At 39.9% G+C, this 15,664-nt stretch overlaps 1 protein-coding gene across 15 annotated transcripts in view; it reads left to right on the top strand.

The window, feature by feature from the left end:
* The window catches only part of ZNF521 (zinc finger protein 521), a 229,990-nt gene that overhangs the window by 201,714 nt on the left and 12,612 nt on the right, over window positions 1–15,664 (top strand). For all 15 annotated transcript variants that reach the window (XM_059859585.1, XM_059859576.1, XM_059859567.1 and 12 more), the window contains one exon: window positions 1,609–1,724. In XM_059859585.1, coding sequence (XP_059715568.1) covers window positions 1,609–1,724 — 116 coding nt within the window. The remainder of the gene's footprint in view (window positions 1–1,608; window positions 1,725–15,664) is intronic.

Genomic DNA, 15,664 nt, shown 5'->3' with positions numbered 1-15,664 from the left:
TCTTTTAGATACAGCGGCTGGTGATGATTATTACCTCTCTCTCTTCAGGTTTCACACATTTCTGTGGGTTATAAAATTTAAAAAAATACATAATTCCTCTTCACTGCGCAGCTTGTCTGAGCACGAGTAGTACCACCAGAAACAGTTTGTCTGTAAAGTGTCTGTCTTCAGTATTTCTTTCAGTTAGGCATTCCTTCAAGTTTTTAGTTTTACTACTGATTCTACCATTTTTCCCTTGTTTTTGCTTGCACATTATGGTGTGATCTTTTTTTAGTGTGATGTCATGAATCTTCCATTTCCTAGTTTAGCATGTTGTAAATGCAACATAAAAACTTGCATATGTAAAGAGTACCCACTGAGGGCTCTCCATGTGACCAAGATCCCTGATAAAACTAATCCTTCCATTTCTGAGCCAGTAGCCTTGTGAAATGTGTTAGAGTATGGAGATAAGTAGATTCCAATCTGTGCGAAATTCTTCTTGCTTTTTGCTGATGGGGTAAATAGACAGTGAGCATTAATCACAAACAATGATGCTTTATTAGCAATGTGCCATTAAATTACTTCAGCACATCTTGCTAGAATATTAACAAGAAGTTAAAAATCACCAATATAAGTTTTATATGGAAAATGGAATCTGATTTTTTTTCCAGGGTAATGAGAAATGTGATTAAAATGTATGACTCAGAAGAACAATATTCTGATGTTTTTTGTTGCCTTGCAATTAGAATAATTTTAATGATTAGGAGTGGAGTCAAAGTCAAATGCCAGCATCTTTAATAAATCCTTTCCCTGCCTATACAGATTAATATTGTAGATGCAAACTTTTTTAGGTCACAGTGCACCAGGCATCCATCAGAAGTCAGTGCTGCCAACCCAAACACTGCCTCTGGCATATACAATTTAATTATTAATAGTATGTCTCCTAGGTAAACTGTTACACAGTCTTAGGGCCTTGTTTTGTAGTCATTAAAATTGAACATGTTTATATTATTGAAACCCTTGCATTCAGTGTGTAGGCAGAGTTGATCTTAAAGTATCCAAAGAGAATTTACCTGCAGTTCTGTTTCACATTTATAGACATTGCCCCAGTATAGCTGTGGGATATAATTTTTAACATTAACACATTTAAATACAGAGCTGTTTGTTAGCTTTAACTTTAGACACACAGAGTAAACAGGACTTTGGCATCTCTGCTTTTCAACCTGTTGGTTGCCAGGAAATAAGTTTTGTGTGTGTTCAATCAAAGTGCAGTAAGCATGAAGAAATAATTCTGACCAGGAAATGGCATTTTCAGATACTCTATAGATAAAATTTTCATTGGTTGTCCTGACAGGGTCTCTTTTTTATTTTTCTCCTGGTCAGTTGTTGGGGTTTTTTTCTTACACCAGGAATCTGTTTCAATTCATTTGTTTTAGGAGAAGCCTCACTCTTTGTAGATAAATGGCATTCATTGGTATGCATTATAGTAACAGTGTAAGGTGAAATCTGAATGCACTTGCCTAATTTTACATCCTGGAATTGCTCAATGCTACTGAGAGATGGTTTTTAAAAAGCTCTTCACTTACAATATGAAATAATGAAAAGCTTATTCTTTGTCTAATATTTCAGTGTTTGTCCAAGCAAACAAGTTGCAGCAGCATATTTTCTCAGCCCATGGACAAGAGGACAAGATCTATGACTGCACACAGTGTCCACAGAAGTTCTTCTTCCAAACAGAGCTGCAGGTACTACACTTGTTACCTGGGGGTTATAAAAGCATTATGTATTTGATAGCTGAGTTCAAAGTTGTACTTGCCATGACCTCCTCTGATTCTTGCTTATCATCAGGATGGGAATTAGAGAAGGTCAAGAGAAATTGCAGGTGATTCAACCCATGCTGCTTCAAAAAGATGCTGGCAGAAAGCCACCTGGTACAGAGCTGAATTTCAGGATTCTTGCACTGTAGGTTCTTGCAGCTCAAGGTATTCTCTAGGAGAGAGAAATGGGCATCCTGTTTTTCTGCTTGATAGCCATAAAATGTTTAGTAAACCAGTGAAATGGAAAATAAATGTATTCTTTTGTCTTCAAATGTGAAAATCTATGCACTGAACTAGGAGTGCAGTGATAGCAGAGAGGGGAAGTAGAATTTCTGTTTTGATTTGCTGGGAATAAAAATAGGGTCAAATGAATATCTTTTTGTGGGCTGTTGTCAGATTTGTAATGATACTGTTTATTAATGGTAAACAAAAGGAGAGAGAGAGAGAAAGAGAGAAGGAGAGAAGGGAGGGAGAGAGAGAGAAGAAAGAAAGAAAGAAAGAAAGAAAGAAAGAAAGAAAGGAAAGAAAGAAAGAAAGAAAGAAAGAAAGAAAGAAAGAGAAAGAAGAGAAAGAAAGAAAGAAAGAAAGAAAGAAAGAAAGAAAGAAAGAACAGAAAGAGAAAGAAAGAGAAAAAGAAAGAAAGAAAGAAAGAAAGAAAGAAAGAAAGAAAGAAAGAAAGAAAGAAAGAAAGAAAGAAAGAAAGAAAGAAAGAAAGAAAGAAAGAAAGAAAGAAAGAAAGAAAGAAAGAAAGAAAGAAAGAAAGAAAGAAAGAGAAAGAAAGAAAGAGAAAGAAAGAAAGAGGAGGAAGGAAGGAAGGAAGGAAGGAAGGAAGGAAGGAAGGAAGGAAGGAAGGAAGGAAGGAAGGAAGGAAGGAAGGAAGGAAGGAAGGAAGGAAGGAAGGAAGGAAGGAAGGAAGGAAGGAAGGAAGGAAGGAAGGAAGGAAGGAAGGAAGGAAGGAAGGAAGGAAGGAAGGAAGGAAGGAAGGAAGGAAGGAGGTGCAGGTATGCCAAAGACAGTTATGAAAAGAAAGAAACAGCAACACAAGGTAAAAATTACTTCTAACAGTAGAATTAGGACTGGATTTTGAAAAGCAGAATAGATAACTGAATTATAAAGATGTAAAGCACACAGAGAGTAATTGTGATTTGTACAATCACCTCCTAACAAGTCTATCCCATCTAAAATACACTTTTGTTTCCAAACACACGGGCTCCCATGAAACTGCCTTCATTTTTTTTGTTGTAACAAACAAATGACATGTTTTTCCACTCAAAATTTATTCCTGCTCAAGTTAAGAAAAAGATTTTGCTCTTTCCATCTAAGCCTCATTCATTGAAACTTCAACATAATTGAAGCACCTGGTTTTCTAGTGAAGGACACAAAAGGGTGTCACTACAGAGAGAAACTCTGCTCTCCATGGGCTAGATGACTGTGTGTTGCATGCAGAAGGCTCCTCCTCCACCCCATCTCGGCATCCTTAGTGACAGCCTCCCTCTGTCTTATCTACACTTGCAATAAGGAAGAGGTATTCATTTACTTATATACCTAATTCATTAGGTTTATTATTATTTTAATTAATTTGGATAGCCCTACCTCAGTGGAGAATGCATTATATTTTTAAAAAATGCAGTGCCATCATGCGTTTATTTGTTGGGATCACTGTCTTTCTGCTCTTACCTCCAATTACCTACCCAGGCTGCTGAAAGGGCAGCAAAGCACTCAGGCACAGCAGTAGGTACTGAGTTTTGGGGTCTGCTTTTGCTGAAAATACATTGATTTCCAGGCCACTCTCACTTAAAACCTATTCTAGGAGGAAATGCTTCGTTTAGGCTATCTACCACCTAAAGCAGTGGAATCTTTGGCAACTGTCCTCTAGGTTATGCTTCTCCATCCTTTCACATTGCCTTGGTTTGTGTTGAGGCTTGCAGCATAGCTGCATGTTTATTCTATCAAGAGCAGTTCCTTACTTTTTAAATTATATGTGCATCTAATGTTCTTCTCCCATGCTCTCCCATGTTCTTCTGATCATGTCAGATTAGAAGGTAGAGTCAGCACTCCGTGGTTGTAGGGAAGGCAGGGTGGAAACATGAACAAATAGAGCAGGGCAGAATGCAATGGCATAGAAGTCCTAGCCACATGTATGGTTCAGCTGATAATTAAAGGAAATTAATTCAAGCAAACAGAAAATATATGCATTATAATGGTGCTTAATTTGGTGTTTGGCCGAGTGTGATTCTTCACTTAGCATTTTCTGGCTCCTGTTCAGAAAGAGTAGCCTACAGGAACATAAGAATCCCCTCACTATGTTCATCTCACCTTCTCAATACAAAAAATCAAGTAAGACTCCCTTTAGGAGTTTCCATTATTTCACTCCAGGCGCTTGCTAGGAATGCAACACAATCCCACAGGACCTTCATTCCGGTGAGAACAGAGAAGAAATGACCAGTCCTGAAAATCAAACCTTCAATGTATTGCTCAACCTTCAAGCTGAAATAATGAAATTTTACATTTTACATTTGCTCTTTGTTTTAAGATCCTTTTGACACTTCCTTTGTGGTCCGTACACTGCTTTTAAATGCCTTTGTGCTCCATAGCTGCAGAACCAGCTTTAAACTTTTTTGGATACTACCTGCATATGGAGGAAGCAAATGGAAACCTTCTGTAACAGTTAGAAGTTTATGCTTTCAGAGTGTTTCAAGTTGTGAATTTTTGTACTACGTGTTTAAAAGGCTATATGGTGTATTTATACTTCTGAAATGGAGTTGAAAAAGTGTGTCCCTAAAAGTGTTTATTCTTTAGAATAGAAAGCTTTTAATAAGACATGCTTAACACAATAAGGGCTTTTATGAAATAGGCTTCCACAAATTAGAAAGCTGAAAGGTAGATGCATTTTTAGGGTGCCTAGATTACCCCCAAAAGATTAAAGTCTAATTGAACACCTGGACCATTTAGTTCTCTTTAGAGGATGGATATAACTAAAACAGTGTTCTCCATTCATTATCCATAAGACTGAATTTTTAATTGATAAGGAAGAAACTTATGACTAGTTTATTATTGAATTTTCATTAAATTATGAGAAAGGAATTTGTACCTATTAAGACTTCTTCCTGCCCACATGCTCTTTCCAGTGCCTGCTTAGGAAACTTTTTTGCCTTAGTCTTATTGGACATAGGCTTAGTTGTTTGCTCTGGTGTTTGTGCTTCTCTTGTCTCTGACAAGGAGTAACCATTTCTTTCCTATTTACAGTGCTAGTATTAATTCCACAGAATCAGAATGATTTGGGTTGGAAGGGACATTAAAGATCATCTGGTTCCAACCCCCTGCCATGGGCAGGGACAGCTTCCACAAGACCAGGTTGCTCAAAGCCCCATCCAACCTGGCCAGGGACACAACATATTGTGGTGTTTGTGGGGACGAATGAGGTACCCTTGTGGGGTGTTAACCAAAGTGAATGAATGAATTCACTTTAGTTTTATGCAGATGTTGCTGGATCAGGGAGGTACTGATATCCAATAGAACTGATGAATAATTGTACATTTTTTTCAGTGTTTTATCAGTGATGAGAGTTAGTTTTCAATATGATGCTAGCCAAAATTACATGATCTCAGCCCCATTTTGCCCAGAACAAAAATGATATCTCTTTTTGGTGAATTAGGACAATTCCTTAACTTCTTGTGACTAATAATTAGTTGCCCCTGGGGTAGTTAAGTGTCCCCACTTTAGAAACATGAAAACTAGGGCAAGAAATAATTGGATCAGCAGTTGCTTCTCATCCTGTTCAAAAGGGACCTGGCCTCAGTGATTCACGCCCTTGCTGCTTCCCATCTGGACTCCATCAGCACAGAATACCTGGGCATGGAGCCATCAGCCTGTAGGACTTTCCAGCTAATACAGAGAGCTGCAGCACTGGCCCTCAGTAGCAAAGGAGACCAGGAGCATATTCAATCTGCTCTCTTGTTGTCAATACTGCCTTCCTACATGTTCGTCCAGTTGTGTTCTAAGACTCAGTCCTTAATTTTCTTGGTGGACTGGGTCAAGCACAAGTCAGACATGACCTGAGAAGTTCTTCCCATTTGGAAACGATGTGGTAGCTGACAAAGTTCTGCTTTGTGAGCGTTTCTATCAAAGAGATGGAGATTTTTCCTCAAAAACTAGAACCTCCTCACAGACTGGCCTGTGAGAGCATGGAACAGACTTCCACAGCAGTTAAGTATTATGACAGCCTCAACTTAGGCTTCTAAGAGCAGGATGCACCTACATGTGCCGAAGGCTCCCTTCTTGCATACAAACATATACCTGTATGTAGATTTCTAAACCTTCCCCAAAATCCCAACCCATAGCAACAGAGCTCTACCAGAACAAAATACACAGCTCCTTCCCCAGGGAAAGGATGAAAGAAAGAATGAAGCACTCATAGCAGATGTTACTCATGTCGCTTCAAACAGCAGGAGAACATTCTTAGCTCCCAGTACAAGCCGCTAAAACAAAGCAGGACAGAGGCACTATAGAAGAATCTGTGGAAGTTTTATGCAGCTTAATGTGAGTCCTTCTCTGGATTTCTGGATTTCCAGTTTTACCATTTTCTTTTTCCAAGATTAGCACTGTTGAAACTAATCTTCTAGTTTCTTCCTCACTTCTTTAAGGGTTAAACTTTCCAAAGATCTCAGCATTGGAAAATGCTCCCAAAAACTCAACACTTTAAAACAGCCTTTAAAATACCCTTGACCTGAGCTGGAACAGAACTAAGCAAGCTCTAGGCTATTTCAAGAACTAAAGGCTTGACTGAGACCTTTAGTGGAGACAGTGGCAGAGCTGGGATTCAAACACTATGTTCTCTCATTTGGGGGTCAGCTAGAGAAAACTGCTAATTAACCTGGGCTGGAGTTGTCTCCTTGTGGCAGAGGCCTTCTGGGGCCAGCTGGGAAAGAGGTTGGTGTAGGAATAGCATCAGCCATAGCAGCAGTGGCACAGCTACCTCCATCTAGGACTGTTTTGCCAAGGCCCCCACAGTAGCTGAGTCTGTGTACCATGTAGGTCCCAACAGCAGGGGAGACCGTGAATAATTTATGCTCTTTACACAAAAACAGGCACAAAACTTTTAAACCTTCAGGATGTTTTCTTCACACAGAAAAGGCCTCAAAACATTTTTTTAAGAGGAATTGGAGATTAGTTTTGGCATTTTTAGGTCCCCAAGCTCTATGGGTGAGGAGTGGAACATAGATGCTGGCTTTCCAGGCCCCAAAGGCCAAGAGCCAGCAGGGAATAACTTTGTCAGCTCTTCTTAAAAAGAAGCCTACCTGGAATCCAATTAACAGTCAAAGCTTTAGGCCAGCATTTTCAAACTCAGTGGCCTATTTCTGAGAGGGTGCTGAGCACCTCCAGCTGCAGATAAGGCCAGGGCAAGATGTTGGTGCTGAGTACATCAGGAAATCAGGTCAAAAATGCCTGAAGTTAGGAACCTTGATAAAAGCATAGGTGCTGAGCAGCCACAGCCTCGTTTAAAGTTTCAACAAAACACTTTTGATGCCTAAATACAGGCATCACATTCATTAATGTTCGCCCTAGTCCTTAGCAGGCAGTCAGGTTGCTGCTCTCAGAGCAGCAGTCAGAAGAGCTGGATTCATTTGTAAGGTCAGGTACTAACTTGCTCCACATAACCATGCGTGCTCTCCATCTTGCGAGTGAGGATGATGGTAATAATACTATTTCAAAGATACTAGGTTTGTAATTAATGTTTGTGTTTTAGGGGACTAGGCTGAGCTGCATGCATTGCAAGTTTGCTTTTTTTCCTGAGCCCTTACTGTGCATCCTGTTTCAGATAGATATGTGTGCACCAGTATGTGCACATCTATCCATGTCTTTCAAGATTTAAAAAATTCAGACTTGTGTTCCTGAGATTTGAGACTTTTTCCCCCTAGAAGGGAGAATTTTTTTCTTTGCGAATTTTCTCAAAAAGGCAATCAAGAGAAGCACAGTGGAGGCACTCATGCATTAGCTCTTTAAGGACATACCTTCTAAGTGTTTCCCCTGCAAGTCTTTTGCTTCAATGTCAAACAAAGTTTAAATACAAAAAGAAATTCTTTGAATTCCCTTCCAGTGCCCCTTCCCTCCTGGGGACTGAGGGGTGTTATGGCCACATTAGGTTTTCATGCGTTAATTCTTCTCTAAATAAGAAATTTCCAGGTTTGGAGCTTGTGAGTTCACCCGCCTTTGATTGGCCTATTCAAATGTAAACATTCCCTGTGGGTACTTCATTAGTTCATGAATATTTATAGCCCATTGCAAAGCCCACCAAGCCCAAAGAGCTAGAATTTTTCAGGGACCATTTTGATTTCACTAAATAGTGCTTGTCAAAGATGAGCTTAATATTAATGTGTCTTATTTGTCTCCACATACTTCGTATATGAGTAACTCTGCATACCATAGTCAGCCTGTGAAATTTTCTATAGACTTTCCTGTAAATAAGGAGGAAACAGTGTGTTCACAACATCCCTTATACATTCCCTGTGAGAATTCCTTAAATTTCTGGAGCAATTGAATCACAATTATGCTTTGTTTTTTCAGATGCTTGAGTAATATTATTGATGAAAATACAGAATTAATTGGCAAAGTACAGCACTTAAGTGATGGATATTGCATTTAAGTACACATTTTAATCTTGAAAAGAAATTCAGACTTAAGGAACAATAAAATGGTAAAGAACTGAAAACGAAATATACTGTCCTGGATGATACTCATAAAGTACCTATTCAAAAATAAGCTAAAATTTATATTCCTTCTCTTTCTAGGGGACAGAGCCATACCGAAAAGCATGTGTGCTTGAATGTATGTCCCTGTTTTGCCTACTTCTTCCTGTTTATATGCTTGTATGGCAGGATTCTTTCTGTAAAATATTAGTACCTATTAAAAAAAAATAACCCATGCATCTGTTCTCCAAATTGACTCAAATGGTCTATATTAAATAGATTTTGCAGAATCAGGTAATATAGTCCAGTTTGTAATCCTCATGACTGCAAATCCTTATGACATGCAAAAATGTTAAATGAAATTCGTGGTTTCCAGTCTGAAAGCAGCAAATGTTGTCTCTGAAATGTATCAGTGATGTTACATGTCAACATTAAAATCATAATTTCTGAGGTTTTTTTAACAAATAGAACAGTGAGGTGTGCAAGATTTCAGCCTAAAGAAGCAAATCAAAAGTTGCTGCAGAAAGAAAAAGGCACAGAATTACAGAAGAAGAAGGGAACAAAAAGCAGAGGAGTAGTAGAGAAGCAGAAAGGAGATTATGGGACAAAGAAAGAAACAAGATAGAAATAATAGTGCTTGGGAAAGCAAACATTTTTCCTTCTGAGTGATGCTGGTAATAATGATAAGGCACTAGTAAAAATAAATCATGGTAATAATAAGGGGAAGTTCAGTTATTACATAAAGGCCAGTTTCTACCCTCAGTCCCTACAGAAACCTCAGCGAACATCAGAGAGTCCTGTCATAGGCTGAGGGCAGGGAAAGCAGTAAATGTATTCCCTGACCCACAGATAATCATTAGAAATGGAATTCTGCCCTTTGCAGAAAATGAGGTTTTATCATCTGTGCCCTGAATGTTTCAGCTTACACCTTGCCATTAGTCAGATCAGTTGGCACATACACCTGGAGAAGAAATAAGCACTCTGTTTGCGTGTGAATAATTTCCCTGGTAGATCAGTTCAGTTCTGTTAATTGTCCATCCATTAATTTCTTGCTAATGTAGTTGATATCGATGACTGATTTTCTGTGCTAAACAGGAAGCACCACTTCTTCATTCTAGGACACATTCCTTCCTACAACTGCCCTGCTGTTAGCTACCAGTAGCTGCCATTATATTATCTTTCATCTGGCCCAGAGCTGACAACAGATGGCCATCTCCGGGACTGCCATCAGTGTGACTTTATGAAGCATCCAGCTATGGTGTATTGAGGAGCTTCATGGCCAGTTCTGCAAATCTGATTTCCCTTCCCCCTACCCTGCTGCTGGCCCCCCTCACTCCATCTCCATGAATAAGCTCCTTATTCCTGGCTCCACTCTCCACTGGTCCTGTCATTTCCCAACGAGTGGTGGCACACGGTTATCACTGGACATTTGCAGCTTGAGGTCTGCCCCCACTTCCCTCTGCAGCGCTGGCACAAGGTTGTTGTTGCTCCCGGCATCCCCATTCCTCCATGTTTTTGGAGTACCAAAGCATAGGCACAGGGATTTAGTAGAAGCAAAACTGCTACCTCTTAAGATCTGTAGTTCAAACCCTACCTTCTTACACCGCAGAGCACCTCCTCAAGCTTCAGGGGTTTTATATTTTTTAAAGTTCTTCAAGACATGCTGCCAAACCAGCATTGAGTGTATTAAGTGTGAAAGAAGGTAGAATATCGATCAGAGACCTAAAGTGGAGAAAAGTGTAAAATTCACTAGCATCCTGATTCCATTGACATGTTAGATCACTTGGAAAAGCTCTTTCAACTGTGTGGCTGCTGTGCATTTTGGAGAAAGATACATTGTTTGCTCTTGACAGAGTTTTCTAAAGCAAGGTACCTCCAGAGCCAACTCGTATTTTACAAGAAATTCACATTTGTGTCCTTTATTGTGATATTTGCAGCAAGTCTACAGCTAGTGAGAGTCTCTGCCCTCAAGCTATAAAGGAGTAAGGCTCCATTGTTGGAGAGAGAGCAGCTGCCTGTGAAAGACTGAGAGGTGGTAGGCAAGAAGAATACTGCTTAAAAGCAATGCTTTGCCATGCTGTCATTTAGAACAGGAACACTGAGGTTTTAAACAAAAGTGAAAGGCATGGTAAACGAACCCTTTAGAACTGGTCAAATTTTCAGCTGCCAAAAATAACAAGTTTTCTCCATTGATAGGTTCATTGAGTAGGAGGAAAGTTGGGAGGGGATGAATTCCCCTAGGGAGGAGGTGCAGATAGTTTGGGAAAACAAGGTGTGGTCAGTGATTCATAAAGAGACACTCTAGTAAACAGCAAACTTGGCTCAAAAGTAGTGCTTTTTCTTTTTTTTTTTCCTGCCTTTTGCTTTGCCTTTTTTTTATTCCTCTTTACTTTGTATTTGCCTTTTATTTTTTTTTTTTTGGTATAGGGTACAGGGTAAGAGCATCATTGGGCCTCTCCATTCTAAACATGAGTGAAAAAGACTCTGGTGCAGAGTGGCTACACAACTGGAAGTGTATGTTGCAAAAAATGTGTATGTCCTAGAAGAAACAGCTTTTAGGTTTAGCATTTCTACCTGTTATTGGAGTCGGTTTTGCCGTGCTTTCATCAATCCAAGGTGTAAACATTTTGGATAGGAAAATAGTGTAATTTTGCATGCTCTTGTGATTTTTTGTTTTTTAAGTTGAGCTTCTCTTCTGTTCAAAGCTGAAATTGAGTGTCCTCCACCCTGTTAACAAAGGAAGAGAGAAAGAGATGATTCAGTTCTCATGAACCAATACTGCTGAGTTGCACACATTTCTAGGAGCAGCTTTGGTTGTTTTTCTGTGTTGTTATAGTCCGTTTTTGCTGGAGAATCGCTAGGCACAGTCACGGATCATGGGTGTGTAAGTTTGCTCGGGGATACACTGTGTCAGTGAATACTCTGCCTCCCCCCACACTTCCTGTGTGTAGATGTGTGCTGTGTAAGATAAAGAACCTGTGATATTGTTAAATATTAGTGGTGCATTTTGCTTGGCTTTGCATTTGTAAAGGTGAAAGGTGATTGTGCAGGAAAATGGAACAGTATATTTGCTGTGAGACAGGCACTAAGAACTCACTCCCATGCTCAGTTATAATTCATGACTGTACTGGTGGGAAGCCCTTATCCCTCTGTGGAGTTAATGCATCTCTACTGTAACCTGCTGAGAGCACCCTGTGTCCCCTCCCACCATCTGTGCATTCACTGGCGTGCTTTCTCTCTCCCCCTCTACTGTGAGATCTCTTGGTGTTAAAACTGTCACACTGCTAGTGCCTGGTAAAGGTGGCTTTATGATGTGTATTAATGCTGAATTGTCATTTAAGGGTGAGGAGGCAGGTAAACGATATGTTACCATTTGTTTTAAGCTCTTGTTAGAAAATGCTGGGGAGCAAATAGACAGAAAGGTAGATTTTTCACTTCAAACAACAAACAGCTTTGAACAGTACAGAGAAATTGTCACAGCTCAGGGTAAGAGCCATTGATGGCAAATGCATATTTCTTCCCAATCTAAGCATATTTAATTGTTTCTTGGTACAGTGGATCTCTGTCTCTCCATGTCAAGATCTAAACCAACCACATTGTAAATTGAATAATATGTTATTTACCCATCAGCTGAATTTTATGTTCTCGAAATGGATCTACTCTTTTAGCTGAAAAGCCCTCTTGCAGGCTGCAAGTTGCTTCTTTGCTACCTGAGACTTGAAATTCATGTGACCTAGTGCTGTAAGCTAGTACAGTCTTAACTAAACAGGTAGCGTATGAAGATTTTTTATTATTATTATTGCTGTAAGGCACTGTCAGAAGACTGGTGAGGCTGTCTAGCTTCGAAAGAACTGCACTCAGCTCACAGAGATTTAGATGATGCTTTATCAACCTGGCACTTTACCACAACATTAAACTCAGAATATGGTTAAAAGACCATGTACTTGACTGTCACGGCAATATTAATTTGCAGTGTTTCACTGGATGTAATCTCATGTAGTCTGTTGTTTGTATTCCTTTAAAACTTATAAATCAAATCCAGACCTGGAATACCAGTGTATGAACTTAACAGATGTGCTGCCATAAGGGACCTGCTAGGTTATAAACTGCAGAAATGATCTTTTTCTATTTCAGATTTCAGCATATTCCAGGGAGATTTAGTAACCACAGAGGTAAGGCGGAAGGTCACACGCTAGGACGGTAGCACCCACCCGGCGCTTGACGTTGGGTGTAATTGTCAGGAAATCCACCTCTAATCATTTTATTATTCAGTTGTAGCATCCACCAAAGCTCCTGAGCAAAAGTAGGGCAAGAATGACTTCAGTAGCTCTGTGTCCAGGTTTTCTTAGGTGAAAGATCACTTTGAGATGACACAGCTGAGTAGTCAGGCTGAAATCCTAGTTGGTATTTTATTAATTTTGCACCAAGATAAATCTTGAAATTCTGACAAACTCCATGACAGGTGAAATTCCTTCTTGCAGAATCTGCTCAGCAAGAGGCTGCTCATTTCGTTCTGTTCAGAGGCAGGCAACAGGAGGGCAGCTTTATAATCAGCCCTCAAAGGAGCCCTGGCCGCCCCAGAGCCTTGGACTGATTGAATAACTCCTGGGCCTCTTCCCCTAGGCCTCCATCAGCAGGGGTCCTGTGGAAAGCAATCTCCCGCAGACTGGCACTGAAGTGAGCTTTAAACTACTATTTTCTGCTCTCCAGAGGAGCCTGGAGTACTAAAAGATAGATGGACTGCAGATATTTTATGAGAAACTGTCAGAAGAAGAGCAGAGTAAATGTTTTTTTCCCTCCTTCGAGTCACACGCTGCATCACTGTAGAATTTTTCCCAGAATCTTTTACACTGAAAGTTTGAAATTAATTGGTTGCTAACCTTAATTTCCCCCCTCCCTCTTATTTTTCTTTTTTTCCCTTCCCTCTTTTTCTTCTTCTCTTTTTTTTTCCCCCTTAAATATTCACTCGGAGGCCCTTTGCTTAACCACAGTTGCAGAAAATCAGTACCATTTGCACTGAAATATTTATAATGACAGAATGAAAAATTGGATTCATTTTCTGGCCTGTAGCCGAACAGTTTGCAACTTTGCACAGCATTGTTTAGCATCTCTCATTCCTTCCTTTCATTGGGGTCCTTTTCAGACACACACACACCCATCCACACACACACACACACGCACACACACACATACTCGTGCTGCCCATGCTTCAGAGGAATGTTTAGCAAAACACAGAGCCATTTTTAATATCAGCCTTGGGAAAACAACTTGTCTCTAACCTTGCCGCCATCTGAGGGGGAGGAAGCAAAGGGGGAGGTCCCCTGGAAATATGTAGAATTCCTCTTACAGGAGAGATTATGGAGAGTGACATGCAGTAATCTGTCCTCTACATTGAAGCAGTGTATGGCTAGCATTCTACAAGTTGCTTTGGTGTGTTGCAGGTTAGGCAGGGTGGACTCAGTACCAGGCTGGATAGCAGGATTTTTCCAGTAAACCCTGTTCTGCCACCAGTTCCCTCCGTGGCCCTGAGAAACTCATTTGCCCACAAAGGAAGAGGTTGTCAAAAGCTCCCTTTTTTGCCTGAGCAGAGATTGTAAAAATGCCCTGTGCTTCTTTGCACCTCCAGAAAACAGAAGATGCTGGAACTGTACATATTTACTTCCCTTGAAGCAATGGTGTGAAGGTGAAGTGGTTGATGTTTGCAAAGAGCTTTGAAAATGAAAGTGCAGATCCTCAGGCTCCAATTTGCATCCCCTGCCAGTATAAAAGGTACCTTAGTCAGACAGCCAAGGATTCCCTCAGTACACAGCAAATCCTGTTTATTTTTCAAGCTGGTTCTGTATCACTCCCTTTTGGTCCTCACAGGCATGTCTCAGACTCCAATGAATTCCAGGGATTTTTAATTGGTATAACAATCCCATGGGGCTATTATGAGCTGGCATAAGTTTGGGCAGTGTTAGGAATGCTTTAACATGCACTGAGAACTATGGTAGCACATGATTTGAATAGTTAGGCCACATGGATTTACAATAATATACAGTGAACATGTAGGAATTAATCTGAAAATGCGCAGAATTTAGCAGAGAATTGTAAGTCTCTACCGATGTCAGAGTCTTGTGCAGAACTTAATAGGGAAATAAATGTGTGAAAAGAGGTATTTCAAAAACCCTTAGAAATTACTCTCTGGTGAGTTTGTAGATTGCCTTGACAATGCAGTTTTTTCTGGAAAAACAAGGCTTGTGGCCAAAATCTTAATTTCTAATGCCTAAAAAGAGGCTTCTTGAGACAACACTGGGTCCCCCAAGGAAGTGGGCTGGAGGCAGGGGTGGATTCTGCTAGATGCTGAGAATGTCCTGAAAATGCAGGCGACAGAAATTGCCTGTCAAAGTCCAAAAATGTCGCTTTGCGAACTTCACCCATATCAAATTTATGACATAGCTCTATTGCTGACAGCAGGTGTCTGTGTTCACTACTAAATTCTGATCTTTCAATTGTACATCACTCATCCAAGCAGAAACTTTTTCTTTGCTTTGTTCTGTAAAAGCTTCTTGATGCTGGCTCCCCCTCAATGCTCTCAGGAGCACAGCCTGAGCAGGTGTGCCTAGAAGCAGTAAGAAGGGGTGGACATCTGCTGTAGGCGCCAGTACAGCTCAGCATTCTGTGGTTTGTGAGCAACACACAGTTCTTATCATTCAAAGTTTCTTAGGAACTTGCAGATTTGTCTTTTTTACCATGTTTCCCAAGATACTTTGACAGGTCAGCCTGAAGTGATGAGCGTTCTAACACAAACTGTGTTGTGTCTTAGAAATTTTGCCTGCAGTTGTTTTACTTTAGTATCGCTTTGATTTGAAAAGGAACTTTGTACAAAGTGATGTGGTTTTAGGATATTAAAAAAAAAAAAAATCCATTATGCAAGTATTACAGACATTTCTGTAATTTCTTGCTTATCCCTTATTATTGCTTTCTGATTTTCTTTTTCTTGTGTATGTAAATGAAGAACAGTATAATTTTTGTAATTTTTATCAGTTACTGAGAATCAAAACTAATAGAGATGAGAAAGAATGTGAGCTTTAAATGCAAATATTAAATATGTTTTTAAACTGCTACTGTGAACGCAAATTGCCCTGACTATTTAATCACAGTTTAAGGAGGTCACAGACCCAAAGTAGGCTCTTTCAAATC

The sequence above is a fragment of the Haemorhous mexicanus genome, chromosome 1 (assembly GCF_027477595.1).
Source record: "Haemorhous mexicanus isolate bHaeMex1 chromosome 1, bHaeMex1.pri, whole genome shotgun sequence".
In the NCBI taxonomy this organism is placed as follows: domain Eukaryota; kingdom Metazoa; phylum Chordata; class Aves; order Passeriformes; family Fringillidae; genus Haemorhous; species Haemorhous mexicanus.
The sequence above is the reverse complement of the archived record's forward strand: the minus strand, read 5'-3'. Positions and strand labels throughout refer to the sequence as shown.